General features: G+C 37.5%; 1 protein-coding gene across 8 annotated transcripts in view; it reads right to left on the bottom strand.

The window, feature by feature from the left end:
• Nucleotides 1-27,497, bottom strand: part of LOC134675839 (hemicentin-2) — a 665,006-nt gene that overhangs the window by 226,730 nt on the left and 410,779 nt on the right. For all 8 annotated transcript variants that reach the window (XR_010099813.1, XR_010099812.1, XR_010099811.1 and 5 more), the window contains exon 4: nucleotides 6,371-6,525. Coding sequence is in view for 5 of the 8 variants with exons in the window: in XM_063534133.1 (XP_063390203.1) it covers nucleotides 6,371-6,525 (155 nt within the window). In the remaining 3 variants the exon portion in view is untranslated. The remainder of the gene's footprint in view (nucleotides 1-6,370; nucleotides 6,526-27,497) is intronic.

Here is a 27,497-nt window from a genome sequence, read left to right on the forward strand (position 1 = left end):
TGTGTTCTTCCATCGAGGAGTTCCTTTGGCTACCTTCCGACTGCGTCATCAGATCACCTCCATGTTAGCATATTATTGCATTGTCATCAGAATTACGGAAGTACTCCAAATTTCATCTGAATCAAAACCTCTAGTGTAAATTTAATTCAATAGAGTGACGTGACGTAGGTGTTACATAGGTCTCATTTGTATGCGATTTTGAACAGCGCACCAACGCGGGACTTTTTAGAAACTTAAAATCCCATACAAAATGACAATTAAATTAAAGTAAACGCGTACGTAACGTCACGCTATCGAATTAATTTTACATTAGGGGTACAGATATCAGGAAGTGGTTCAAATTTAAGAAACGAGATTTGAATCAAATATACAAAAAAAAATATACGAGCTAAATAAAAAATGTAAAAACTGTACTGTAATGCAACGCTTTTCCACCTAGCGACTTTAAAAGGCTGTTCACATTAAAACCATGTCAACTTACGTCACGCTTGGCATAATCTGAAAGCCCAAAAGGGCTAAAATCTAAGGGTTGTTAAGAGGAAAGGGGAAGGCTGCGTCCATACAAACGTAGTCCTCATTTTCCTCTATATATCAACACTATAGAAATAATGTTTATATATTTGATATATATTATTATTGACCATAGCTGGATAAGCAATAATGTATTAACCCACATAAATTTTTGCGATAAGATGTCAACTTAATTTTTTTTATTGCAAAATTAATGTATGTTGACACATTTTTGCTAAACAGTATCCGCTATGCATTCCCATTTGTCATTTTTGTATTTTTCGATAAGAGTTAAGAGCAAAAACCAAATCTTATGCAAGTTTTGAATGGTCATAACTCTTACAATAAAAATAAGTTTATGGCAAAAATTTCATTTTTGGTGCAAGCTTTTATCGCTGACTGTACTTTTCTTACGACAGATAACAACTAATACTCATCGAGACAATTCTAAAAACCCCTAACACAATTAGGTTGCGTTGTTTCATCACGGAGTTCCTATGGCCACCTCCTGTCTCCATCATCAGATCAGTTCGACAGTACCATATTATTGTATTGTCATCAGAACTACATACAGCTGCCAATTTTCATGACGGTACGATCCTTGGAAGTTGGTTAAATTAGTTACCTTAGATACCATTACATAGTTAGTTACATACAGGTCGACCTAATAAAAGCTTGTTAAAAATTGAAAAAAAAAATCAAACAAACGGGCTGTGGTTGAGATCCATCAAATAGTATCAAAATATTTTCAACAATTTTACTGTCCAAAGAGGAAAATTGGGACAACGTTTGTGTGAACAGGCGGTTTCGGGGGGATCTTTCGTCTAAAGCAGCCCCGTAGGCGTCGCTAAATGACAGCCTCATTTGAATAATTGCTGTATTGCTAAAGCAAATCTAATAGATCGATAGATTGACGGCCGGGAACAATCGGTGACGTATTGACGTTTTAATAGATGAAGGAAGGGGAGTTGGAAGTTTTAAATTAAATTGCTTTTAAGAGTTGCGTATTGCTTTATCTGATTGGAAAGAAAATGAAATGCAAATTTTTGCTCATAATTTTCGCTTTGATTCACTACTACCTATCGGTGATTCGGTGATAGAGATTCACTAGATATGAAATAGTAAAGATATATTATATATGTGACGTTCCACTGCAAAAGGTACCTTATGGTGGCTGGCGCTTACGTTATTACATATAATATTAATGCCGCTCTAATATTCAGTCGGGATAATGGTACCTTTTGCCGAAGAACGTCACATATCTTTACTATTTGATATCTAGTGAATCTCTAATTAATTTCCCAAATCGCGCCGTTAGCCAATTCTTAGGATAAGGTAGCCAAGTGGGTATCGTCTTGGGTCGTCCCATTCGTTTTTCGTCAAGTTCTTAAATTAGTCCTATTCTGCTTTCGTCACTCATTCTAAATTGAAAGCCACCGACGATTGGAACGAATGTAGAATGAGTGACGAAAGCAGAATAGGACTAATTTAAGAACTTGACGAAAAACGAATGGGACGACCCAAGACGATACCGCCAAGTGCAACCTGTGTGGTTTTCAGAGGCAATCAAGGAAGCACTACATAAAAGAAGAAGAAATAAAATGTATTCAGAACGCCCACGGTATTGCTTAAATCTAATACAAGACTTATTAATATAAAACATTAACTTTACTCAAAATGTCTCCCAGCTTAACGTTAAGTTACCTTTCAGGTATCTTGACGCTGGTCTTCCTACGGCCGACGGCATTGCTGTCCGAAATGTTAAAATCAGCCAAGAGCATATCGGGCCATGCTCAGTATAGAGTATCGTAGTTTCCATTCTGTCAAAACAAGTCAAACGGGGGCACATATTTTTTCTTTCGGAGCGATTACTTCCGAAAATATTATGTTATCCAAAAGCTGGTTTGTGGAAAACCCATATTCGTTTTGAAAGACGAATCCAACGATACCCCACACTATTGGATCAAAGCAAAAAAAAAAAACATTTTGTATGGGAGGTATTGGGAGGGAGGAAGAGGAGGAGGACATTTTGTAAAAACTTTTTGTGTAGTATTTATTTTATCGTTCTGTCGCCATGCATTATTTATGTATCGATGCCAAATTGCAGCTTTCTAGCATTTATAATCACGGAGCAAAGCTGCGAACGGACAGACCGACATGGCGAAACTATAAGGTTTTCTAGGTGACTACGAAACCCTAAAAATACGGGCATTAACGTTTATTTTGACTTGGAACTAGACTCGCTGCTCGATTCGGGAAATGAATAAGAGACTAGATATGAAATAGTAAAGATATGTGTCGTTCCACTGCAAAAGGTACCTTATGGCGGCTGGCGCCGCGGTTCGGGAAATTAATCAGAGATTCACTAGATATGAAATAGTGAAGATATGTGACGTTCCACGGAAAAAGGTACTTTATGGCGGTCGGCGCTTACGCATAGCGGCGTTAATAATAGCGTAAGCGCCAACCACCATAACGTACCTTTTTGCGTGGGACGTCACATATCTTTACTATATCGTATCTATTTAGTCTCTAATTCATTTTCCGAATCGCGCCGCTAGACTCGGCCTAGAACTATCTGCAACGTAGATAAAACCCGTTTTTACGAGGGAATTAACCCTAAACCTGATAATTTGTCGGGCACATCTTTATGGGCCGTTTTTCTTTATGGCGGAATTGACTTCGTCATAAAAAGGGTAAAAAATAATCGCGTCATATTATGGGGGTTGCTCGCTTTATTTCATTTTACATTTTTACGTTAGAGTCACGTAAAGTCGCTTCCATACAATCGCAGTTACGCGCTCATTTTATAATGACATGAACATTTCGGTAACATTTATTTTCTCATTTATTCCCCAAAAGTGTGTTTAAATTAGGCTTTGTATGTGTGTGTGTGTGTGTGTGTGTGTGTGTGTGTTTTTATTTCGGATAAAATATCGGCATTAGATAGGTACAGACAGGCGTGGTTCACTCCGCGATTTCGTCGCTTTGCTACAGGTAGGTTGCTAAAACTACATCCGTTCGACCCCAATTTTGGGGTTTGCCATAAGCCGCGCGTGGCGCTGTCGCCACCTAGCGGCCATATCTGTGCTGATCGTGACAGACGCTTTTTGTTAGAGAGTGAGTCTTCTGTACCTAGTACTATTATTTATTCTGTGGTACAGGTAAGGTCACGCACACAACAACAACTTATCGTGTAATTATAATTACTAATCACAGCGGGATTTTGAAATTAGTGTATTTTTAGGGTTCTGTAACTCAAAATAAAAGAAGAGGAACCCTTATAGGATCACTCGTAAATGAATGTATTTACGTTACATGTCTTTGGGTCACCAACTTATATGACCAAATTTCAACTTAATTCGTCACCTAGTTTCAGAGTAGGTAAATAGTTTGTGATAGATTGACAGTCAGATACACGTACGAGTGATCCTATAAGGGTGCCTCTTTTTTCATTTTGAGTTACAGAACCTTAAAAATACACTTATTTCAAAATTCCGCTGTAATTACACAATAACGCTACGTCTTACGTAGGCGAACAACGCGCGAACGCGGCGCGGCGCGGCGCGGCGAAAGCGGCCGCCGCCGCGCCGCGCCGCGCCGCGCCGCCTGACATTCGCGTGCAAATCGCGCCGCACCGCGTTCGCAACGAGATCGCTTACGTAGGACACTTCTATGGGCATCAAAGGATTGATTTCGCCGCGCCGCGCCGCGCCGCGTTCGCGCGTTGTTCGCCTACGTAAGACGTAGCGTTAGTTGTTGTTGTGTACGTGACCTCAACAACTGTACCTACCTAATGCCGATATTTAATACCTAAAAGACACACACACACACACACACACACACAAATACACTCACACGCACACACACATACACACACACAAAGCCAAGGCACTTGCCTTGTCAATATATAATGCTATTCTCCCTTTATGGCCAAAATAACGTTTCAAATAAAATATCCCGCATTCATTTTATTCCACACTAAAGCTTTTTCCCAAGACTAAAAGAGACACAAGATAGGTTTAGTGGCGTGTTGGAGGGGGATGGAACGTGGCACCTCTGAATAGGATAGCTCGAGGCAGGACAAACACAATATCGTAGAAGATGGTGGTAGTGATGGGATGTGCCGATTTTATCGACATCAGATAAAATCCTAAATGGAGACGAAATTTATATTTTACAGTTAAATAAATTTGTAATTTAAGTTGGAGTTTAAGTATTTAATGAATAGGCATTGTTCCATTTATTTGAAAATCTGGTTGAATGGAAGACATTATCAACAAGCATAATTTTACACCCTTTTAACTTTTAATAGACCAAATAATACCGAATTGAAAAGTTCGTTAGTTCCAACAGATACTTGTCTAGAATTTTATTTATGTGAGATAACACATAAGTAAAACACACACACACACACACACATTCACATTCTTTCTTTGTCTAAACACTAACTCTTCGAAAATGTACTTTGGCAATCTAACCACTATGATTAAGATAATATATGTTATCTTTTGAGCTTATAGTTTTCTATTAGTTATAGTTCTTACTAGTAAAACATATTGTTCGACTTTATGTTTGTTTCTATCGAACTTTAAAACCATAATATATTTAGCTCATATTTTTATAAGGTTAAACCTAAACTATCGACATGCAACGCGTTTCACATCCCTACCAGGATTTGTTTCGCCGTGATTGGTTATTGACACAACTTGCGATATATCGGTTAATCCGGATAAGACACCCAAAACGGATTAGACTCGAGCAGCGTCAAATATATCTACACATTTTCCGCCTTATTACAACGGAATAAGGAATAAACCATGTTTAGTTATATTTGGTGTAGTTTTTCGGCAGTAATAGGTACAGATATAGACGTTTTTTGTAAATGATAAAGCTAAGAAGATAGTGGACGACCGCTTTTCTATACAAGGGTACCCTATTTTCCTCTCTGGATATTTACAAGATGGAAAATATTTCAAGACACTTTATATGGACTATAACTCTATGCCCTTTCGTTTGACTTTTTTAAATTTTTGATTATTATAACTTTATAACACTTAGGAGCGTAAAATAATTTCCATACAATTTTTTAGAAGCTCCCAACTCTTAAATATTCAAAAATTGAAAAACAAAATGAAACTAGGGGCATAGCTACGGTTAATATACAAAAAATTGCGTAAAAATATTTTCCATAATGTCTAAATCCAGGGAACAAAATGGGGACTACGTTGGAATGAAGAAACGGTCGTCCCCTTTCCTCTTAAAGCAAAAGTAAGGTTATATCAATTCCTATCTTAATCAAAGGAATTTAAGGTAGCGCTTCCTATATTTTATTTAACTTACTGAAGCTTGGCGATCTTTAAATTTGCATTGGCAAGCGGAAACTTTAAGATGATATTCTTGGGTTATACCGAATTGGTCCCATTCATTTGGAAATAATTTTATAAAATGGGACCTAAAATAGAGCCTTGTGGCAAACTGCTCTGTTTACTTTTGCTTTAAGCTTTGTAATTTTTTGTTACATTCAAATGCAACAATTTCAATAACCACTAAATAAAATAAATCGTTATTTGACTTAAAGGATTATTCACTTTTTTTAGGTATGTTGTTATAAATTATAAAAAAACAATATCAAAAGCTCATCCCGAGCCATGTCATTTAGTGCTCAAAGGCAATTTCTTCGAAACCTTCCTTCAGTTCGGTTCCAGACTGCTCTAACGTCCTTCATTCCCCGTCTGGTGAGGACCTGACATTCACACATTAGGTGTACTCGTATTACTGTCTTTTCCTATTCGCCACATCCGAGCATCCCTATTATCAGAGTGCCCCATTTTGACCAAGATTTTATTCTATAACTTACTGTATGTGTTGAAGTGAGACAGCTGCACGGTGTTGCAGTCGTCTCCTACTTGCAGATACGTGATCTCGCAGCGGTACAGGCCCTCGTCTGAGGCCTGGACGCTGTTGATGACCAGCTCAGCGAAGGTCGAGTTGGGGACGTGGCTGATCGACATTCTGGGGACAAAAGGAAAGTAGTTTTTATTCATGATTCGTGACATAATGTAGTAAAATTTTTAGTGAAATAGTAGTGTCACGCACTACCAGGAGACCGAGCTTTGCTCGGAAAACATTTAAAAACTCAAAAATGCATGTGTTCCCAGAGATAAAAACCTAGCTATGTAGATCGATTTTTCGACCCCGAAACCCCCCATATACCAAATTTCATCGAAATCGTTAGAGCCGTTTCCGAGATCCCCGAAAAAAATATATAAATAAATAAATATACAAGAATTGCTCGTTTAAAGGTATAAGATTAGGACCACTTAAAATTCCTGCAACATGGCGAAGGCCACTTATAATCTTGTCAGAGTATGACAGATAACAAAAGTTGTCAATATGTCTCTCGTTCAAAGCAAGAAAATGTCCAAGATTTTGCAAAAAGAAACTCAGAACTCGTAAACTTCAGACACGGCAGCCGATAATTAAAAATGTCCACCTTGCCGCTGAAACTAATTCTACTTCGGTGTTCCACGTCAGCTACCACAAGATTTATACTCTATCGTTACAAACATATATGACCAAATGGGATAGTTCTCGTGACTTTTCCTAGCATCTGTCATCTTGATACATTTTTTTCTTTTCGTTTGGCGTTTGTTAATGTACGATTGTCATCTTCGCTAAGCCCCCTGTATATTAATAAGTGGTTCTGATTCTGAGAGCTGTAGACCTCGTGGTTGCACTATTTTTGATAAAAATATCAAAAATTTTATCGGAAAAAATTATAGAACCTACTCACAAAATTTCACGAGAATCGATGGAGAAATGCGACTTGTAGAGGAAAACAGCAGTCTTCGTGTTCGCTCGATCAATAAAGCAGGATGAATAAAAAAAACTGTTATAAAAACTCGTAAAAATACGGTTTTTTCAATTGTTTTAAATACAGAAGCAAAGCTCTAAGGTTTTTCGAAAAAGCACGTACCATCGTCCACACTGTTAACTGAACATCGATGGACCTTATGCCTTTTGTAATAAGGTCCACATATGTACAGTTAGGAGCGTTGCTGTTTGTGCGTTGCGAACTCAGAGATGAGTAGCGGAAAAACCTAATCCCATTCCGTGTTGCATTATACAGTGATTTACATGCAAAAACAATTCCTGCCAAAATTACAATGCATGCATTAAACGAGCCATTCGGGAGGCGTGGACATTAAATGATGTATAAAGAAATACATTGAGTTTTTAATATGTTGATTCACATATAATAATATGTATATGCATTGTTCTTTATTTTACGCGTGAAAAAAAATATGCTTGGATTAAAAATACTTTCGTAACTGGGGGGTTCGCCAAGATTACGCCAAACGAAAAGAAAAAATCTATTGGAATGACAAATGCCACGAAAAGTCATGTGGTTATTTCCATACATTATTTAAGTTTAGATGGGCGTTTACTATCAACGATTGTCGGCCCGATTCGAACTTTAAGATACGTCAATTAATAGATCTAGAAACGATATGGATTAGATGTGTCAGTGTCAAATGTGACGTTTTTTGGCCGGATTCGGTCTTTTAGTCATCACCAAGATACGATAACGATATGTTTAAGATCTAACCTGTCTTTGACATTTGCGCGATTCTGGAGATACTCTTGAACGTTTTTCACAGGATATGACTAAGAGATCCAATTCACATCTAATAGATATCTTACTCTATCTAACGTAAAAGTGACATTGGTTGCCCGAATTGCGCTGCAAAAGAGAACTAGTTGATATTTAAACTATAACGTATCTAGAATGGATCTAGTACGTATCGTCTCTTGTGAATATCTTGAAGTTCGAATACGGCAGTTTGAAGAAACGTCACATTTGACACTGACAGTGTGTAGTTCTTAACCGATTCACGTGAAATTTTGTGAACAAGAGCTGATTCTATACTGGTATAGAATTTTATATGTCAATTCAGATAATAAAAAAAACTTAGTTTTTATTGGAAAATGCATTTATATCGCTCCAATTTTAAAATACATTTAATTAACTGCTTTTTATTGCATAAAACTTTGAAGACCTAGAAAGCATTTGCTTTTCAAGGAATAAACATTATTTTAAAGCAATAACTCAGCAATAAAATATCAAACGATCACGAAAGAAAGCAGTAAAATTTTAACGAGTTACTATTTCACTTAAAATATTTACAATTGCTTGAAAGTTTTCTACAAGCTTTGAATTGATAAAAAAATATGTTAATAGTGCTCGATAACTTCAAACAAAATTCAATTTGAAAATAAAATTATAGTTATTATCTGAAGCAAAATTCAGTGAGCAATATTTTGAAGAATCTATCAGGCATAACCATTCTTTCTTTTGTAATTATTAACTTTGTCTCATGCTATTTTCTAAACATTCTTCAAAATAACGAAACCATATTAACGTAAAAGTATATATTTCTAAATTTTAACTTCTAAACTGAGTCGCGGCTTACAAAATACACCTGCGTTCTAAATTTCATTAAAATATTTCTTATAGTTGCTGAGTAAAATATTTGTGACATACGGACAGACAGACGGACGGACACGCGGATATGATGAAACTATAGGCACAGAATAAATAATAGTACTAGGTAGTACTAGGTACAGAAGACTCACTCTCTAACAAAACGCGTCTGTTACGATTTGGACAGATATGGCCGCTAGGTGACGACAGCCAGCGGCGCCACCAACCACCAAAATTGGTGTGGGATGTACGCGGAGTAAGCCACGCCTGCTATACTTAGGCAAGGGTTCCGTGTTCCACGGAACCACAAAAACTTTATCAAGAAAAACAAGTCACGCAAAATTAATCAAGGAAAAAACGAAGGTTTTCAAACAAAGGCTAATAGTTCGGCCGTGAGTACGCGCTTTGCTCTAATCAAGTGGACTCCACGAGATTGATAGCTCTATGTATTTGACATAACGTTTAATCGAATTCTGTGCGGTCAGCTTCACTCTTATACTTTACAGGATTAGGTTGGGATTGGAATGAGTTGAGGTTTTTGGTTATTTGGTGGTAAAAATTGCGGCGGCTATAATTGTTAGTAGGAGGTTGTGATTGGTTTAGTTGTGTAATTTGACGATTTTTTTGTTTGTGAATTTGGAAATTCAGTTTTTTTTTAAGTTTAAATATGGCCTAGGGGGTAGTGACCCTGCATGTGAAGCCGATGGTCCTGGGTTCGAATCCCGGTAAGGGCATTTATTTGTGTGATGACACATATAGGTATCTGTTCCTGAGAATCCTGAGTCATGGTTGTTTTCTATTATGTATATACATTATATATATCGTTGTCTGAGTACCCACAACACAAGCCTTCTTGAGCTTACTGTGGGACTTAGTCAATCTGTGTGAGAATGTGCTATAATATTTATTTATTTATTTATATTTATGGTAGCAATTATATTAGAGCTTAGCAGATAGACGTATTCCAAATACAATTTTTATACTTATTAAGTTGTCAATCGCATTTTTTCTACAACGGTAAAAGTAGTAAAAATAAGAGTTCAGCAGGGTCACATTGCCAAGAAATTGCATTGAGAAGATGGCCGATGGGGTCAAAAAGTGCGCGAGTGGATGGAGACCCCGGACTAGCAAGCGCAGCGTAGGACGTCCACCCACAAGATGGACGGACGACCTTATTAAGGCCGCCGGAGGACGCTGGATGCGGGTCGCTTTCAACCGGTACGAATGGAGGTCCAAAGGGGAGGCCTAGGTTCAGCAGTGGACGTCTTATGGCTGAGATGATGATGATGATGACATTGCCGAATAAATTATTGTGTGCAAAGGGATTAATGCGAGAATACTTCACGGATTAACATTTTAGTTAGCAGCTAAAATAGCTAGTTTAGTGCTAATAAAACTAGCGTTAATAGCGTTCCATTACGGAGGGTATAAATTAGAGAGCGGCTTAAGGAACTTCTGATTCTGACTACACCAGTTTTACTGCAGCAGTATTGCAGCGCGACATATCGACTGCATTGTTTCCGCAGATGTCAATAATCCGGACAGAAATAACGATTTTGATATTTGTGGCAGTAATGTAGTCGGCAGTGACGTCTCGCTGCAATACTGCTGCAGTAATGGAGCAGATTGCAAGGCTGAACGATACGCCTACAAGGTAATTGTCTCAAAACATTTACATAAAATCTGACGTTTCTTGCAGTAATACAGTTGGCTGAATTACATTACCGCCGCAAATGTAAAAATCGATGTTCCTGCCCAGATTTTCAACATTTGCACTACAATGCAGTCGGCAGTAATGCCGCGCTGCAATATTGCTGCAGTAATGCTGACCTGCTTGCATATGTTGCTTTCTCGCGCGCGACTCCATTCATCTAATAGCTCGACTTCAAGTATGGACTCGCGCGCGAGTACACAAGTTATGCTAGACCGCCTCGCCGTGTAGTTTGAATTCGAACAGTACCTTAAGTAGGGTATAAATTAGCAAGTGGCTTAGTTGAGCCGCCATATTTAATCGTGGGACCTCCATTACACTGCACAATAAAGGTAGTTGTAAAAACTTCCAAGGTTTGTATATACAATGAAATGTAACGTTAGTATTTAAATATTAAATACTATATTATTATTAAGTTTAAGTTACATATAAATAAACTACCTAATACTTACATAAACTAATCATAATAGGAGCCTCGTCTGCCAACAAACCGCTCTGTGGTTTGGCAGAAGAATGTTATGTATGTAGATGTAAGTAAGGTTGAGATTAAACGCTTTTTTTTATTACTACAGTAAATACGGAAAAATTCACTTCGGGCAAGACTCGAAATTGCGACCTTAAGGTGGTTCGCCTAGGTTACTCAAAACTTAACTCTCGCTAGATGGCACCACTTTTGCAAAATTTCAGATTTTATTTTTTTGTGAAATGGTCTTGGTATTTGTATACTTAAAAGTATATTTCGCGCACTCTTTAAGTAAATATTGAACTATTAAAATAAACATTGAATACTTCATTGTGCAAAAACCACCTTTTTAATTCGACGGAGTGTTGCTGTCACGCTTTTTCCTACTATTACTCACACATGCAAACAGTGTTTCCGTGATCCTTGTAGTAGACAATTTCACACAACGTAAGTATGTTGCAATAGCGTAACGGTATGTTCGTGGAAATACGTGCAAGAGGATTGGGGTTCAAGACTGGTGCGAGTAGGTAATTTCTTTTTGTTTCTCCTTTGTGTTATCTTACCTTTAAACGAGCAATTATTAGATATATAATTATTTATTTATATATTTGGATGGTATCAGAAACGGCTCTAACGATTTCGATGAAATTTGCTATAAGGGGTTTGATCTCTTAGCTAGGTCTATGAGAAAACGCGCATTTTTGAGTTTTTATGTTTTCTAAGCTTGGGTCGGTCTCCCAGATATTCAATCTCCGCTTGGCAACTAATCCCAGAATTGGCATGCGCACTAGTTTTTACGAAAGCGACTGCCCTGACCTTCCAACCCAGAGAGTAAACTTATTTTGATTAGTCCGGTTTCCTCACATTGTTTTCTTTCACCGAAAAATAGGTATCGGTGTATAAATAGGTAGGTATCAAATGCTATTTCGTACAAAAGTTCGAAAAATCATTGGTACGAGCCGGGGTTAGAACCCGCGACCTCCGAATTGCTTTCCGCTAGGCCAGCAGCGCTTCCCCCACATAATCAGTGTTATCAGGTTTTTTAAAAATCAAAAACGATTACTTATGAAAGCAGAAGAATATAAATGATCGTATTAGATTTATAATTGTTACATATTTGCCGTAACTTATTTTTAAAATGTGTTTTTCAATTAAAAGACACGTCAAGATTGTTTACCTTATTTCTAATGCTAAAAAAACAAACTATAGTAATAATTGTGTTTTTCATTTATAGACAAAATCCATTATTTTTAACCACAGGAAATTTTATACACTTCTTTTTAGGGTTCCGTACCCAAAGGGTAAAACGGGACCCTATTACTAAGACTTCGCTGTCCGTCCGTCCGTCCGTCCGTCCGTCCGTCTGTCACCAGGCTGTATCTCACGAACCGTGATAGCTAGACAGTTGAAATTTTCACAGATGATGTATTTCTGTTGCCGCTATAACAACAAATACTAAAAATAGAATAAAATAAAGATTTGAATGGGGCTCCCATACAACAAACGTGATTTTTAGGGTTCCGTACCCAAAGGGTAAAACGGGACCCTATTACTAAGACTTCGCTGTCCGTCCGTCCGTCCGTCCGTCCGTCCGTCTGTCACCAGGCTGTATCTCACGAACCGTGATAGCTAGACAGTTGAAATTTTCACAGATGATGTATTTCTGTTGCCGCTATAACAACAAATACTAAAAACAGAATAAAATAAAGATTTAAATGGGGCTCCCATACAACAAACGTGATTTTTGACCAAAGTTAAGCAACGTCGGGCGGGGTCAGTACTTGGATGGGTGACCGTTTTTTTTTGCTTTTTTTTGTTTTTTGTTTTTTTGCATTGTGGTGCGGAACCCTTCGTGCGCGAGTCCGACTCGCACTTGCCCGGTTTTTTGACCGAAGTTAAGCAACGTCGGGAGTGGTCAGTACTTGGATGGGTGACCGTTTTTTTTTGCTTTTTTTTGTTTTTTTTTTTGCATTATGGCACGGAACTTTTCGTGCGCGAGTCCGACTCGCACTTGCCCGGTTTTTATTGAAGTGAGGATGTCCTGATTGTAAAAATCAGAGAGATTAGGTAGTATAGTATAATTTCTAATTATCTTTGTAAAAATAAAAGAATACGTGTAGCCCATACTTAATAATCGATTTATGATAATAAGAAAAATTAAATAAAAATAAAAAAACAATACGAAATTTAGGTGTAACAAAAATACAAAAAGTTATTTTCCAGCATACAATGACTGGGGATCGAACCGGGAATCTTCCGTTTGCAAGCAAAAAAGTGACTGTTTGCATAACACGCCATGATAGTTCTTAGCTAAGCTGACGAACTTCTCGCTTAGGTCAATTAACTACCTGTCAAATATCAGTGTCAACAAAATTGCACTAAACATGACGGCACTCCAAATTCGAGCCGTGGTCAGCCCGGCAACGTCGGAAATGGTATGGCAACGTCGCAAATGTATCTGTACACGACATTTGTGACACACACATACGTAAAATTGATGAAAAGCTAACTATGATTTTTGCATGATTTCTGTATGAAACATTGTTTTCCTGTTAATTTCGCGCAAACGAATATTCGAAAGAAGATAAATGCGGAAATATTTGTGTACTAATAGTGTGTAGTTACTTAATGAGCTTTGATTGAATTTTGTATGAAAAGCGAACGACCTTAAGACCAACTGATTAGTTCAGTAGCTTGTGAATCTTCGGTAGCTCAGTTGGTTAAGAGCGATCGGACCTTATATTCATTTCATGTTATTATTTTGTAGCAATTGTAGGTAGAAATATTGATAATTATAAACTGAATTTAAAATCGTTTTAATCTGTGAATGTTTGCGTGAATAATAGGGGATATTACTGCAATGTTCTGCCGGCAGAGTGCAGCACTACCGACTCAGTAAATTCATAGACTAACTTATACATACTGTGCCTTAAACTGTTTTTTGACAAGTTTTCGCAGACAATAAAATATGACATTGATACATCAAGGCGGTTTGTTAACAAGGGCCTACCTGTAAACGGTGCCATCTACGCAGAGCTTTGCCTAATATTCCCTATAAAGTATTATTTTTTTTCAAGCTTTTATTTACTTTCACTGTCCCGTTGTCTGTCTGTAATAAAATCTTATAAGATAAATTTTACCCTCCTCTCGGTTTTAAAGCTGAAAATTTTCATACACATGTACCTAAGTCGGGTGACAATGCAATATTATGGTACTATCGAGCTAATCTGATGATGGAGACAGGAGGTGGCCATAGGAGCTCTGTGATAAAACAGCGCAACCTTATTGTGTTTGTGTTCGCTAGAATTTTCTCGATGAGTATTAGTTGCATGTGGAAAGAAAAGTACAGTCAGCGAAAACATTGCCAAATTTTTTGAAGTGATAACGTCTTATAAATCGATAAACACCGGTAGCATGCACGAAAAAGTGTCATGTTGTGGACAAATCTCCATGGTAACGTTGTGGACAGATCTCCATGGTAACGTTACGTAATGTAATGGTAATGTTTTTTTATGACGTTATAACGCAAAATTATCGTCCGTAAACCGACTTTACAGACAACCATTTTTTTAATGTTACGCTGCGGTGTAACAATAGGCCAACATAAAACTCGGGCAACAATAAGGGTGCTTGTAAACGGCATTACTCACTATAATGCATGCAGTGCTTGCCCCGAGTGGGTTCAACTTGTTGTGCTGAATAGACGCGTTTTTCACGATAGATGGCGGTATAAAAACGAAGAGAGTTTTGCCAATATAAAGTTAAATTAGAAAATGTGTAATTATACCTTGAGAAGATTTGATTTGGTCTAACGGCGCGATTCGGGAAATGAATTAGAGATTCACCAGATATGAAATAGTAAAGATATGTGACGTTCCACGGCAAAAGGTACCTTATGGCGGCCGCAATAATATTGGAGCGGCGTTAATAATAGCGTAAGCGATAACCGCCATATGCCTTTTGCAGTGGAACGTCACATGTCTTTACTATTTCATATCTAGTGAATCTCTAATTAGTTTCCCGAATCGCGCCGTAAGTCATGTTGCGGAGTTTAGTAGTTAAATCTTAAGTTAAATCATTTGTATTTCACATTTCCTAAAATTATTTTTATAATAAAACTGAAAATATCTTTATCCTTTTTTCCCGGAAATGAAAGCGACCTCCATCCTTATCTTTAGCCATAAACCATTCAACTAAACATCCGATATAAAAATACACTTATCTGGAAGCTGACTCTGATTTAAAAATTCGTTAAGGTTTTGATCATTCAATTACATTCATAAGTCGGCAGTAATGTCACGCTGCAATACTTAAGCAATCGGCTGCATTAGCGCTGCAAATGTTAAAAACTACATTTGCAGTACTGCAGCATTAATGGCTGGGGCATGTGCACCGGATGGAACCCTCTAGAATACCTCGATGTGTCTTGCTTGGTGCAAAGGGAACGTGGGAAGACCGATGCAGCGCTTAAGCGAGTTAAAGACTGCTAAGCGAGGCATGTCTGCATTTGAAATCAACCACCATGCCTGGGAAGCCTTAGCTGAAGACCGAGATGGATGGCGCAAGCATGTTGTGGAGGGGAGAAGGCTATGCGACCAAGCCTGGTTTAATGCTTTAGATAGCAGAAGGTGTCGCAGAAAGCAAATCGGGACTGGAACCTCATGAGCATGGCATGGCATGAGCTTTCTCTGCCCAAAATGTGGCAGGTCGTACCGCTCACGCGTCGGCCTCTACAGTCACCAAACCCGTTGTCTAAACAGCAATGCATAATTCGTCTGCAATAGACGGAAAGGCGTGTGATAATGATGATGCATGGAACAGAATCCAGTATTCAGATTCCGAACGGTACAGTCGTCATTAGATATATCGGAGCGGCCAAGGTGTTCACAAAATCTGAACACGCACTCTAACGCCCTGACAATAGAGGCGTGGTCAAATATTTGTGAGCGCCTTGGCCGCTCCGATATATCTGATGGTGACTGTACATTAACGCTGATTGGTGCTCACGGACAACGACATATCAAAACAAGTTGAAAACCGTAAAAAAATATTAAAGCACAATCGACTTCCCGATATAAACTCCCAAGGCCCAGAAAAATGCAAAATTTGCCACAGAAATTTGAACCTACAATGTAGGAAATAGTGTTGATTTTGCGGTGTCCAAAAACTGAACGAAACAAGGCAAAATCAACTCTGTTCCAATAGAATATGATTTCAATTTCATGAACTGAATAAGTACTATAGGAAGGACCGTGGGCCTTAGTAGGATAAATATACAGTTATCTGCGCCGCGGTTCCGCATTCTGATGGTTTTGTTTTTATTGCGAATTTCATTGCTCGTCGTAAAACCGTTTTGATGACGGATAAAACAACGTGACAACATTTGAAAAGGGTGTTCACATTAATGTTGAAATGCGTCAAAATACGTATAAAGCGATATAGTTCTTAAGTATGTATAGTTCGTAGCGACTACGCGCTCCATACGGCAAAACCATGGCTACGCGCTACAAGTGTAACCCGTAGCACTTAGTGGCAATGAGTTAAAACACGGTGCGATTCGGGAAATGAATTAGAGATTCACTAGATATGAAATAGTAAAGATAAATATAGATAGATAAATATCTATACTATTCCATATCTAGTGAACCTCTATTTTTCACGAATCGCGCCTTGTGTTAAGGTGGCCACTGACGAGCCTTCCAACAGTCCAAATAGCGTGGCTGCAATCCAAAATCGGTCCGTGAATGTCAAAAACGTTTAATACAATCGTACAATGTTTAATATTAGGATGCCGTCCATTTGGATGAATCCATTGTAACGGCATCCATTTGGAAGGTTCGTCAGTGGCCTGCTTTAAATATACGCGATATACTCCGTTCACATATCTTTATTTCATAAATATAACTAAGCAGTACCTAACCAAATAGCCGTATTCGAACTTCAAGATATTCACAAGAGACGACACGTACTAGATCCATTCTAGATACGTTATAGTTTAGATATCATATGTTCTCTTTTGCAGCGCAATTCGGGCAACCGATGTCACTTTTACGTTAGATAGAGTAAGATATCTATTAGATGTGAATTCGATCTCTCAGTCATATCCTGTGGAAAACGTTCAAGAGTATCTTCAGAATCGCGCAAATGTCAAATTTGACAGATTAGATCTTAAACATATCGTTATCGTATTTTGTTGATGACTAAAATATATCTTATAAACAGGGGTCGTACAAAAAGTGCGGATGACGTCAAACTACTCGTACTTATAGGATGATTTCAAATAGTATTTTTGATTTTCATAAACAATTATCACTTATCATTTATCAACCTCTTTATTAAACTATAACGAGTAAGTACGTTTTTGACTGACACATTGTCAATCGGATGAACAATAAATTGACTTCGTTATTGTTTAGCTATTGTATCTTCACGATTATATTTAGCTAAAATTTATATTTACTAATGTATAAGAAAACGCTCTAAAATGTCATCTTTACTCGAATATTGTGGCAATTTTCCGTTTTTGGAGGTACGTGACAAACACGTCTATACTGCTCTTGCTGTAATCAAGATATACCAACGAAGGTAAGCAATATTAAAAGACATTTATTCGTGAAATTTATTTTATTCACTACATCACCCTACCACCTGTATTATTAATTCCATGGATTTATTTACGATTATTTTGTTACTTCATTAATACTACTTTGTTACTACATGTCACACGGAAGTTTAAATACAAACATCATCCTGTGTGCAAGATTACGTCATTTTTACGTCATCCGCACTTTTTGTCCGACCCCTGCTTATAAAGATGTCTTTTTCAAAATCCGAATCGGGCCCAAAACAGTATTATATAAACCAGACAAATACATAACTCTCTTTTTACGCTACACCGCAGTCGGATAATAAAAGTTTTACTGCTGTAACCGCTACACCCCGTACATAGTTTACAAAGCCAGCATGTTACAAACGTGGAAAAAGGTGAAACTCCCAAAGAATTAAAGGAACTTGTAATCAAAGTTGGAGTGATATAGGGGCGGACTTACGGCCCGCGGGCGATTTCCCGCCTCATCGGAGCGGAAACACCACTCTATCCGGCATTTGACCGACTTTGCGGAGGTCAGAAGTTTCATTGGGAATAAAAGTATTTTAGCAATTTCACTTCCGATGTTTAGTTAGATTAAAAAACCGGCCAAGTGCGAGTCGGACTCGCGCACGAAGGGTTCCGTACCACCTCCGCAAAAAACGGCAAAAAAATCACGTTTGTGTTATGAGAGCCCCACTTCAGTATTTAATATATTCTGTTTTTAATATTTTTTGTTATAGCGGCAACAGAAATACATCATTTGTGAAAATTTCAACTGCCTAATTATCACATTTCATGAGATGCAGCCAGGTAACAGGTAAATGTAACGTACAACAGTTAAATGTAACAATACAATACAATACAAATACTCTTTATTGCACACCTCATTACAGAAAACAAATCCAACGTACAACAGGTAAATGTAACGTAAAACAGGTAAATGTAATGTAACGTTTCTTCAAACAAAAAGGTCACTGTTGAAACTGACATCTAATCTATATCGTTTCTAGATCTATTAATTGACGTATCTTAAAGTTCGAATCGGGCCGTTAGACCCTTATGTCAGATCTTTGTTTCAACTTTTGAACTTACAAATTAAGATCTATGACCCCGATTGATATTCGTTGGCAAAAGGCCGTTTTGCAAGGCAAATTCCTGGGCGTTACCTTTAAAACGTCTCGTTAAAAACGTCTTCGTTTTATTGAAAAGATGGCAGGTGTTTTTAAAGGTAAAATATTGAAGACGTTTTACTTTTACCAAAGACATATGTAACTTCGTATAAGATGAATAAAGTCTAAGGAAAAAACGTGCCTCGGAAATCAAGAAAAAGTCATTCTCGGATAGATGCCGCACCCACCTTAAGCCTATGCTCGGCTAGATGGCGTAACGACACCGTTTCATATGTATAATATTTTTAACTTTTAGGGCAGCAATGCAGTTGCGCTGCAGTACTGCTAAAGTAAATATGCTGCCGAATGCATTGCTGTAGGAAACGTCAATTTTAATATAAAACATTTCGATAAAATTATTTTTTTGTTTTTTTTCGGTTCTGATTTGTCAAACAAAAAAAAAGGTTTAAAACCAATGAAGGTAGAACAATCACTGCTCAAAACGTTTTTTCAATAAAAACACCCCAAGTAATCCGCTATACTCATTTATTCGCATTTCTAATATTATTCCAGAAAAATGTAATCCCCGCTTTTTGAATATTTTACCAATCGTTTGATGTTCCGATTTCCCTCACATTTTCGATTTGTTTAAGTGTTTTTGTTCCATTCCGACTCGTTATTTTTCAATTCTAATACGGATTTTGAATAAACAGGCTCGACGCCGTCTGAAAGTGTTTCGTTTTTGTTTTTACTACGATATCTGTACCCCTAAGGCCCACTTGCACCATTCCACTAACCCGAGGTTAAGCGGTTAAACTATTAGCCTAGTGTCAAATTGTATAGCTAACCGTGGCAACTCCTGGTTGAACCGGTTTTGGATCTAATTGGATCTCTTTAAATCAAGAGTGAATAGACATCTCTTAGGTAAGCATGTTCCATCCCAGACTGCATCGGCACTTACCATCACGTGAGATTGTGGTCAAATGTTTACCTTTCTTTCTCCAATAAAAAAAAATGGTGCAAGTGGGCCTAATTAACCTAATTAACGGCTCGATTCGGGAAATGATTTAGAGACTCACTAGATATGAAATAGTAAAGATATGTGACGTTCCACTGCAAAAGGTACCTTATGGCGGCTGATGCCGCGATTCGGGAAGTGAATTAGAGATCCATTAGATATGAAATAGGGAAGATATGTGATGTTCCTCGGAAAAAGGTACCTTATGGCGGCTGACGCTTACGTCACATAGCGCCGCAATAATATTGAAGCGACGTTAATAATAGCGTAAGCGCTAATCGCCATAAGGTACCTATACCAGTGGGACGTCACATATCTTTACTATATCGTATCTAGTTAATCTCTAATTCATTCCCAAATCGCGCCGTAGGTACCGCAGTTGCCACTATTTAATATCGTGGTTTTCAAAATAGCGTGCCTAAAATAGATATTTCCTAAAACACGACTAGAATAAATCTAAGAAATAAGTTAAATGATGGCGGTATTTATAAACAAGCTCAGCACGACTCTATTCTATTGCGCAATAAATTCTATTGCTAAATAAATTCTATTGCCAAATAAATCTGTAGCAAACGTAGCATTCGTAGCACGCCTACGAAACCCCCGTAGCCCGATTTACGGCCGTATTCGAACAATGCTTATAAGATGTCACAGCGATACGATACCGATCTGTTAGTGTCAAAAGTGACGTTATTGGTTGTCTAATACCAGGGTCGTATCAAAACAAATTTAAAACTATCCATCCGTCTGTCACCAGGCTGTATCTCACGAACCGTGATAGCTAGACAGTTGAAATTCTCACAGATGATGTATTTCTGTTGCCGCTACAACAACAAATACAGAATAAAATAAAGATATAAGTGAGGCTCTCATACAACAAACGTGATTTTTGACCGAAGTTAAGCAACGTCAGGCGGGGTCAGGTGACTGTTTTTTTTGCCTTTTTTTGCATTATGGTACGGAACCCTTCGAGTCCGACTCGCACTTGTCCGGTTTTCACATGCATTTTATCCAGTACCGAAGGCAATAAAGATTGAATTAATGAAAGCAGCGTTAACGGCACGTATATTATTTCTTTACGTTTACGGTTTTACGGTCGTAGGCACGGTCAGTAAGTGTCTGGAGACCGTAAATTTTTAGGGTTACGTTGGGGTTGGGGTGACCAGACGAATCCCGAATTTTCCAAGGAGGTTCTGATTTTTAGGTGCGAAATTTAGGGATTCCTTTTCTGGTCAGTTGCGTTGAAATTTTTCCACTTTTTTTTTCCAGCAGCAAAAATATAGGTACCTAATATAAGAATTCTTAATATTTGTATGAATATATTTTTCTTTCTTGTAAAGTTCTTGGATATTTTTTCCTTGCATACGTAACATACGTTATTTTATAAGGCATTTAAATATTAAGTTTGCATTATTTACGTTAAATAAACACATTTAACATACATTTGTAACACAACACTAACATATAAGTTTTGTTGAGCCTTGTACTAACAATGATATGGATTTTTTTATTCGAAATAAAAATAGGTATACCTGGTGTCGTGTTGTAAAGTTTATACTATGCTGGCTTCAAATAAATACTAGACAATTATAATATTGGGGACATGTTATATTTCAACCATGAGTCCCTAATTTTATTATGGTTGTCCTGATAAATGGGAATGTGTCCTGGTAACCCTAATATGTAACGTAGACCTTTGAATATGGGCCTTAAGGGAGGTCTAAAGTAGAGTTAACTGCTTTTGTCTTTATTGTCATGGCATACACTGAGTTTAATCCATTTCGTCCCTTATTTTGTATTTCTCGCTTGCATTCTAAAAGAGCCTGAAGGTCGGTGATATATTTTCATACATTATTTTGTGGAAGTATCGATGGTATACATTTCGATGTTTATATATAGAAATAGAAATAGAATAGAAATACATTTATTTATGACAAACAAACACAGATGACAAAAACATGTTGACAAATATACAATGTATAACATTTAGTGAAAAATGTCATAAAAGGTTCACAACTCAGCATGTTGCTGGCAAAGCCAGCGCTGGTCTCATCTATACGTATCATCGATACGTTAATAATTTTTTTTTAAGTAATATTTTTGTAGTTACCTTCTTACAAAATGTCCCCCTGCCCCAACCCAAATGAAAACCCCCGTATAGCAAATTTCATCGAAATCGTTAGAGCCGCTTCAGAGATCCCAAAATATATAGGTATATAAACAAGAATTGCTCGTTTAACGGTATTAAGTAGATTAATATTTATAACGGAATCCTCATCGTTGCCGACTCACGCTTGACGCCTGGTTTACAGCACCCGGCCGTTAATCCACTTTACGTGCTCCCGGATTATTAAATAGTTTTTATTGTTGTATTTTTTACGGAAAAGCCTTTTTGCGGTCCTTTATTGCGTGCTACGTGGATTTTCAATATGGCGGCCCTGTGGTTGTGCGAGTGACGAATGTTTACTACTTCAACAACATTCCACCAGATTGCGTTTTAATATCGCGAAACCGCCCAACAACAGTCCAAAACCTCTTATTTTTGAAGTGAAACTTCTTTTTTAATACAGTTGCTCAAAAAGTGCTACTTTACGTAGCTGTTTAGCGTGCGGAAAGTTGGTTATCTCGAACTAGTGCTTTTTACTTTTCCAATTTTTTTAAATTTATACTTGTTCCAATTCACGACTACTTATTGATGAGTGTTAATATTAGTTTCCTTTAAACGTCGTAATCAGCATAAAAACCTACCGTTCATGTAAGAATACGAAAAATATTACATATTTCATATTTAATTACTTACCTCTTCATCATTATAACACGTTTATTTTTTAATATTCAATATTGAAAATTCCGTTCTTAATAAGTTGACTGAATGGAACGGAATAGCTGCCAAACGCCCATAGATATAATATACTTAAAGACGACGTCTAACCGAGCTGTCACTGTTACCACTTTTGTTTAGTGTACGATTAACAATGTTTTTCTTATTTTTTCGCAACTGTATTAAAAAACGTCGTTCGATACACGTGCGGAAATGTCATTCTTCAAGTAATGACATACCTTCCGCACTAGCATCGAAATGTACTATTACAGTACATATGGTCCTATTTTTCCGCACTAGTGCGTAAAATAGCACTTTTCGTGCGATGTCAAAAGTTTAAAGGGCCATATGTACTGTAAAATGTTGTACGTGCGAATAGATAATTCGCAACTCGTGTCGATTTAAAACACTCCCTTCGGTCGTGTAAATTTATCGCCACTCGTTTCGAATTTTCTCTTTAACGCACTTGTATCGTAAATAACTATAGCGGCGCTGAGCACTTTTAGAGGTGGGAAAAACAATGTTTATCACCAAAGAACTTTAGTCATAACCAGAGATATATATAACTCCGTATAAGATAAATAAAGTCTAAGAAAAAAACGTGCCTCGGACGGCCAAGGAAAAGTCGTTCTCGAATAGATGGCGCCATTACCTTTTTACTATTCTCGGCTAGATGGCGTTAACGACACCGTTTGGTATTTAACAATTTTAACACATATCAGTGAAAGAACATGGGTCAGTAGGGAACAATAAAAATTAAGAATCATTTATCCGTAAACATATTTTGATTATTTTATACATTTTCAATTTTATTTTAAGTTTTAATCGTGTGTCGATAGATGGCAGTAAATGTACCGTGACTACAAAATTGACAATGACAGGACCCCTCTATACTATCTATTCTTTTTGTCATAACGTATCATAATCAGGTCAATTATTTAAAACTGGACTTTTATATTAAGCAATAAAGCTCAATGTTCTAATCTTGTACGGGCTGAAATACGAGGATCTCACAGTTACATTCTAACTTTATATCACTCCAATATAATTCAATAAAGCTATTACATCTTGATGAAATCGCAAATAAAAGTGAACTCTAGTACTGGTGAATAAAACTCAAAATATCATGACCAAATATATTTAGATGCGAGGTCTGCAAGGTAACTCTACAATTTCTATTCGAATTTTAAACAATCAACGCTACAAATATAAGCTCACTGGCCAGCAATTTCGGAACTAAAGTTTTTCAATAGAAAGGAGGATGGGTCAATTATACATAGTGCTGCAGACATTTTGGACTAGTGATTGAGTTTTCACTTCTGTCGGCACTCCCGGAGTGTTTTTTTTTTAATTTTACTACGTTATGCGTTACGGGTCCTTGTTTTAATAGGTATCACAAGTTAGTCGTATGCCTGGGCAAAAAATAACATCTATTTTTTACCTCTAACTTCCCAAATTTTCACGACACCGGATCATTTAAGTACAAAAAAGTTGTTGCAAAAAGATCCTACCGCTTCAAATTTTCGAGAATCAAACGGCGATTCGAGCCTCTGTGGACGTGGAATTGAGAATGACACTCTGTATGAAAAAAAAACTTTGACAAAGAAGAGACCGGTTAGTGGCTGGTTTTAAAATACAGGATGGAAAAAGGCAATTGGGAGACAGGACATACCTCGTGGAGAGAGGAATATTTTATTATTTAGAAAACAAGAATACTTTAGCTTACATCCACTTACTTTTTTAGGGTTCCGTACCCGTAAAGAGTAAAAACGGGACCCTATTACTAAGACTCCACTGTCCGTCTGTCTGTCTATCTGTCACCAGGATGTATCTCATGAACCGTATCACTAGACACTCCCGGTCTAAAGCCGACCACTGACTAACAGGCCGCCGGACGATATTGGCCTGTCAGTTAGAACAAAAATTTGACAGTTCCAAACAACTGACCGGCCGATATCGTCCGGTGGACTGTTAGTCAGTGGTCGGTTTAACGTGAGTCATCTTTAATACCTGGGGGTTGCAAGTGCTTTGTCGGCCTTTAAGAAGAGACCCTCTTTTTTTAAGTTACCTATACGACGGTCCTTAAATACTGTGGGCAACACTTTCCGCAGTTTAGCTGTGCGAAGCAGGAAGTACTAAACTTGTATGCAAACTACGTAGTCCAGTGTTTTTCAAGCTTTAGTACGACCCCCTTAGTACGAACAAAATTTTTCGCTAATGTATTGTTTTAAGGCTGGCAGAGGCTTCAACACACAGTTTCAAAAGCACTGATGTAGTCTATAGTGACCATAAAATACCAACTAAAACACTAAAACAATACGTCTGCCTCAACAGCAAACCGACACCAAATAAATCTCAAGGCGAAGACGATTAATGACTGAACCAGTTCAGCAAGCGTCGTGGTGGCGGAGTTATGTGCGGTATCCAGTCTAGAGCATATGCTTAGTGAACTGCTTCCTGGAGAATATACAATTACTAGCTGAGAAATTTTTGAATTAAAGAATAAGTGAAAAAAATACCGCTTCGGGCAAGAATCTTGCTTTGCATGACTTTTGAAATTTTTTCCATAAATCTCATAAATTTTCGTATTTGCTTTTTACTTAATATTCTCTCTCTGCACCCATTGTAGGCTGTTTGGCCCCTTTACTGGTAGAGAATGCCATTTAGCATTAAGTCCGCCAATGTACATTATTGTATATATTTTGTGCAATAAAGTTTAAATAAATAAATAAAGAAAATATTCTCCGTTTTATTTTATCGGACATGTTTCGTATGTCTGTCTGGCTGCTGTCCTTTACAGTATTTTTCGACTTATTCCAGTGTTTGGCAAGTTCGATAATGACAAAGAAATGTATTGTCTATTCTGTTTTTGGACGATTAATGACTCAACCAGTGAGTTGCAAGCCTCGTGGTGGCGGAGTTATGTGCGATATCCAGTCTAGAGCATATGCTTAGTGAACTGCTTCCGTGTGTCGCTACCACCAGTTTGGCACTGGCTTAAACGCTATCGAGAACGTAACTTACTTTCTATGCATCTCTATTTCTAAATTTCAGTTTTGACTCATGGCACGGGTACTGGAGAATAACAATTACTGACTGAGAGAAAGCAAAGGTCTCTAGATTCAAAATTTTAAATTAAAGAAATGTAAATAAATACCTTTTCGGGCAAAAATCTTGCATCGGGGTGAATTTTAAAATTCTTTCATAAATTTTAAAAATTGTAGTATCGCTTGCAGGTGTATCTGCTTGATAAAAAAAACCGGACAAGTGCGAGAAAGACTCGCACACCGAGGGCTCCATACTATTTAGTATTTGTTGTTACAGAGGCAACAGAAACACCATAACACCACCACCACACCATAACACCATAACACCATATTGTAACATCCCCATACTGTATCAATGCAAATAAATAATTTCTGATTTCTGATTTCATCTTATATGTAAATTTCAACTGTCTCTAATACGTCTACGTTTAACAAACGTAACCTCACCTAACTCGCAGTCAAAGCATTTACAAGCTTGAACAAACTTTTTCAATCGTCCCCATGCAAATGGTGCTCTCGCACGAATGTCAACAACGTGAACACACAGGGACAACTTACGGCCGCGGCGGGGACTAAACAACACTAGTTTACAGGCTGGTTGTGATGCTGCAAATCTTAAATGGCCGCAGATATTTTGAAACAGAATCTAGCCGAAACTTAATTCGCTCACATTTTTAAATAAATTTGGGATAACAAATTTGGCCTAGTGGGTAGTGACCCTGCCTGTGAAGCCGATGGTCCTGGGTTCGAATCCCAGTAAGGGCATTTATTTGTGTGATGACACAGATATATACAAATATCTGAGTCATGGTTATTTTCTACATGTATTTAAGTATTTTTATATTATAATATATCGTTGTCTAAGTACCCGCAACACAAGCCTTCTTGAGCTTACTGTGGGGCTTGGTCAATCTGTGTAAGAATGTCCTATAATATTTATTTATTTATTTATTTATTTATCGATGGGGTAAATTTGAAAATCGCGAATATCATATCATACACGGTGGTTAAAAATAACTGCATTCCCGTTGCCAGGGAGGTTTTGGGATTATACTGAGCAGCTTTTACTAGGGGACCAACCCCGAAATCGTGAAAAAAATTACCTTCCTATAGAAAATATGGACCACCCAAAATATATGGAACGACCAAATTTTTTTAAGTGATTTCGGGGTTGGTCCCATAATCCAAGTTGCTTAGTATAATCCCAAAACTTCCCTGGCAACGGGAATGCAGTTATTTTTTAGCTACCTTGTTTAAAAAACATAGTCCCTCGCCACGTCTATCATTGTCAGTATGTCAGTATGTTTGATTTCGTCGTCATTCGTCGTCAGATTTTTATGACAGGCTATATTATATCAGCAATGCACGGCTCTAGACTAGTTTATATATTTCTTTAAAAACTTAAAAATCACATCTTTCATATGACTCTTTTATAAAACTCCATAAAAATTAACAACTACAAAAGGTCTGAGAAAGCTTTTAAAGTATTAAAGCTAGCGATAAAGCTTCGCCATGAATCTAGAACGGTTAACCGTTTACGAGTTGTTACAAGCTACGGGTCTAGTCAATTTTCAAAGCTTGTCACAGTCATAAGAAACAGTATCACAACTTATCGTAAATACTTACTTAGGGGCATATGCGTGAGAAATATCAGGTGATTGTCGGAGCTTCTAACCTCCGCCTCCGTGGTGACCTGAGGGCTTACAGCGAACACCGAAGTTCCCAAATTCCGGATATCCTT

Source organism: Cydia fagiglandana, chromosome 23, assembly GCF_963556715.1.
Source record: "Cydia fagiglandana chromosome 23, ilCydFagi1.1, whole genome shotgun sequence".
Taxonomy (NCBI): domain Eukaryota; kingdom Metazoa; phylum Arthropoda; class Insecta; order Lepidoptera; family Tortricidae; genus Cydia; species Cydia fagiglandana.